At 39.3% G+C, this 3,069-nt stretch overlaps 1 protein-coding gene across 1 annotated transcript in view; it reads right to left on the reverse strand.

Moving 5' to 3' along the window:
* Positions 1-1,795: 1,795 nt before the first annotated feature.
* The window catches only part of ELAC1 (elaC ribonuclease Z 1), a 3,242-nt gene continuing 1,968 nt past the window's right edge, over positions 1,796-3,069 (reverse strand). Inside the window, exons 3-4 of the mRNA XM_009577318.1 lie at positions 2,794-3,069; positions 1,796-2,259 (exon numbers count right to left, since the gene is read on the reverse strand). The exon at positions 2,794-3,069 is cut by the window's right edge and continues 23 nt beyond it. Coding sequence (XP_009575613.1) covers positions 1,796-2,259; positions 2,794-3,069 — 740 coding nt within the window. The remainder of the gene's footprint in view (positions 2,260-2,793) is intronic.

Consider the following 3,069-nt stretch of genomic DNA (forward strand, 5'->3'; position numbering starts at 1 on the left):
TCAAGATCTCTGCACCTGCTATTAATTTTTATCTTGCAAAAGAAAAACAATTTAGGGGGGAAACAACGTGCCACTGCATGACTCTGCCCGCTTTACACCATTTTTAAGAGAGAAGTCATAGAGATCAGCGAGTTTCTGCTCCAGAAGTCATGATCTTCAAGTTTGCAACTCTTCCCAATATTTTTTTTTAAAGAAATCGAAGACTTCCTCTACATTTGAAGCGTATCTGAAGCATGAAATACTAATATTGGCGTAACTCAGTTCGGAGTTACTGTAACCACAGGTAAGACAGAGTCTGTTTGAAGGGTGGGGATAAGCATCCAATTCAATTCGATCCCTTTAGTCAAACACTAGGAAATCACACTCCTTTTCTTTTTCTTTGAAGACTGTTGCTTAATTACAGCTGAGTACGCTCTTAGTGAAGAAAATGTGAAGAGTATAGAAAAATTATCTGCAGGATTTAACATCCTCATCTCACCAGCTCAGTCTGAGTGAGGATTACCACTGTACACAAACCACCTTTGAGCGGTGCACCATTTACAAGGGAGAGATCTTTAAAGAGTGGGAGTGCTTTTGGGTTTTAGAGCTTTGTTATTCTACATTTAAAGCAAGGAGGGAAATTGTATATTAAAACCGATTCATTATCCATCTGCATTACCATCAACTCAACAAAAGTACAGTTAAGCTGTACTTAAACCTGCCAGAGTTTTCAGTGTTTATTAGAAAGCTATGAAGTGTTTCAGCTTTCAGGAATCCATGCTAGGGGAAACATATTTAGGCTAGATTTTTCAAAAACACTGATTTTTTTACTTTTGACCAGAAAATTGAGCTAAAATTTGGGAAACTTCTAGTTTGTTTTGAGGTGGGAAGAAAAGGAGATAAAGTTGGTCTACATGTCCCTTAACTGAAAGAATAAAGTCATTGCAGAAACAGACTGAGCTATACACAGGTGAAATTCCTCCCGTAGGGGTATTTCTACAGACACAAATACGCTTTTATCAGGATAATTTGTCTTTGAAAATGCACTTGGAGGAACACTTTAAGAAAGACTACTTGTCATCTGCCTAAAGACTGCCACAGCATACTTCCACAACTTTACTGATGCAGGAAATAGGTATGCAAACTTAGGGCTCACACTTCAGAGCTCTAAATGAATGAAATTTTTAAGAGTGATTCACTTCTGACAGGAGGCCTAAACTACATTTATGAGAAAACTGCATACACAAAGGGAGAATTATAAGAGGTCCTCAACTTGAACATAGCAGCACCCCCAGTTACAAACACTTGGCAGGGTTATACATACTTTATTTGTGTCAGTGTAATAGTCCTCTTACATAGAAATCGGATAACAGTTACAAAATACTGTATACAAGTTTGAAATAGATGTTATTCAAAAGCTTGTAACAGGCAAGATCTCTTCAATTCTGCTGCAGAAAACAAACCTTCCTGAGGGCTATATTAAGCCAAATGATCCAGTGCTCTGCTCTAGGAATCTGTGGTCCAAGGAAAACCCCTGAAGGCTCACACTAGCCTACACATTCGGTTTCTTGGGAGACTAGGCGTCCGAAACCATCACTTAGGAATTTATTCCAAGTTCCAGATGTTGGAGTATCCTTTTTTCTTGCTTTACAAAAGCAACGCTAACTGTACCTGGTACTCTCTCGTTTGCAGCGGTTCTCTGCGTGCCACAGAAGAGAACTAATTTGGATACCAGAAACCCTACCATTATTTTTAAGTGCTATCCAATACCATCCTACTTTATGTCTTCATACAGAGCTTGCTAACACTACTATTTTTACTTTTTCATTGGAATTTCTATTGTCATAAAATCCTCAGCTAGTGTTACTTCTTGACCATCTAACACTGACTCTGCCTGTCTCTTCAGTTCGGTGATGTCCGTATCTCCCTCACATCTCTGAGCGGCTGGTTTATACCGTTGACTGAAGTGAGTCAAAACCAGTTTCTTAACTTTACACGATTTTGCAAAATCCGATGCCATTTTTGGAGTGCTATGACCATGCTCCCTGGCCTTTTCCTTTTGGGTATCATCCAACGTGGCTTCATGTATCAGTACATCTGCTTCACAGCAAAGCTTCATGGCCGCATCTCCAACCACCCCTGAACAATCCCCCAAAATGCAAATTTTTCTTCCAGGAATAGGGTCTTCTAAGACGTCTGATGGAGAAATCGTTACTCCGTTTTCTAGAACGATTGCTGTTCCATTCTTCAGTTTCCCATATAAAGGACCTGGTTGAACTCCTGGTGAATAAAGGCAAAAGAGTCCATAAATATTATAATGAGTGTCAGGTTTTAAAAATTAAAAAAAAAATCACTTAAGAAGAGATACGCTATATATAGAGCTGTCTCACTGAAAAAATACAACCTCAATATAAAGAGCAATTGATATTTCACACACTTCATACAAATAAAGAGCTTGTAATGTTAGCAGGAAGCGTTTGAAGAATTTAACATCTGAACTTGTTTGCTCTTCCCAGTATGAGAATGGTCTGCAATATTAATTGGCACTAGACTGCTAATTCAGACTGCTGCATCGGTATGAAGTATTAAAATGTCTTTAACAGGAGGTGCAAAATTGAATTAAAATGGATTATGGAGAGATACAGCAGCTCTAATTTGCTAGAACCCCTAGAAAGGTGGTCATAAAAAGATTTCAACTGCCTATGAACCCAATTTTGTTACATTTGCTGAAAATGGGAGTCGCTACTCAGCTTGAACACATGCATTTAGGCATTTAAAAAATTAAAAAGAGGAAAAATAAGTCAAAGTAGTTACCAAGGTCTTTCAGTTTCTGTACATTGAGTTTACCGGTCCGGGGCTTCTCTTCCAGCACAAAGCCAAAGGAAGGAATGCGGTGAAACAGCCGAAACGCTTTCAGAACTAGCTGCTCATCCTCAACCAGCAAGTAAGAGTTTTCTACTGGATCCAGGTGGAGTATTCTCCCTCGTGCTCCCTGGGGAGATACCTCATCTCTGTCCAAGTAAGAGAACTCTCTAAATTCTTCTGCGGGGCACTGGTCCTGTGTAGGTACCAGTTCATGAACAGTGTAGG

Source organism: Fulmarus glacialis, unplaced genomic scaffold, assembly GCF_000690835.1.
Source record: "Fulmarus glacialis isolate BGI_N327 unplaced genomic scaffold, ASM69083v1 scaffold2545, whole genome shotgun sequence".
NCBI lineage: Eukaryota > Metazoa > Chordata > Aves > Procellariiformes > Procellariidae > Fulmarus > Fulmarus glacialis.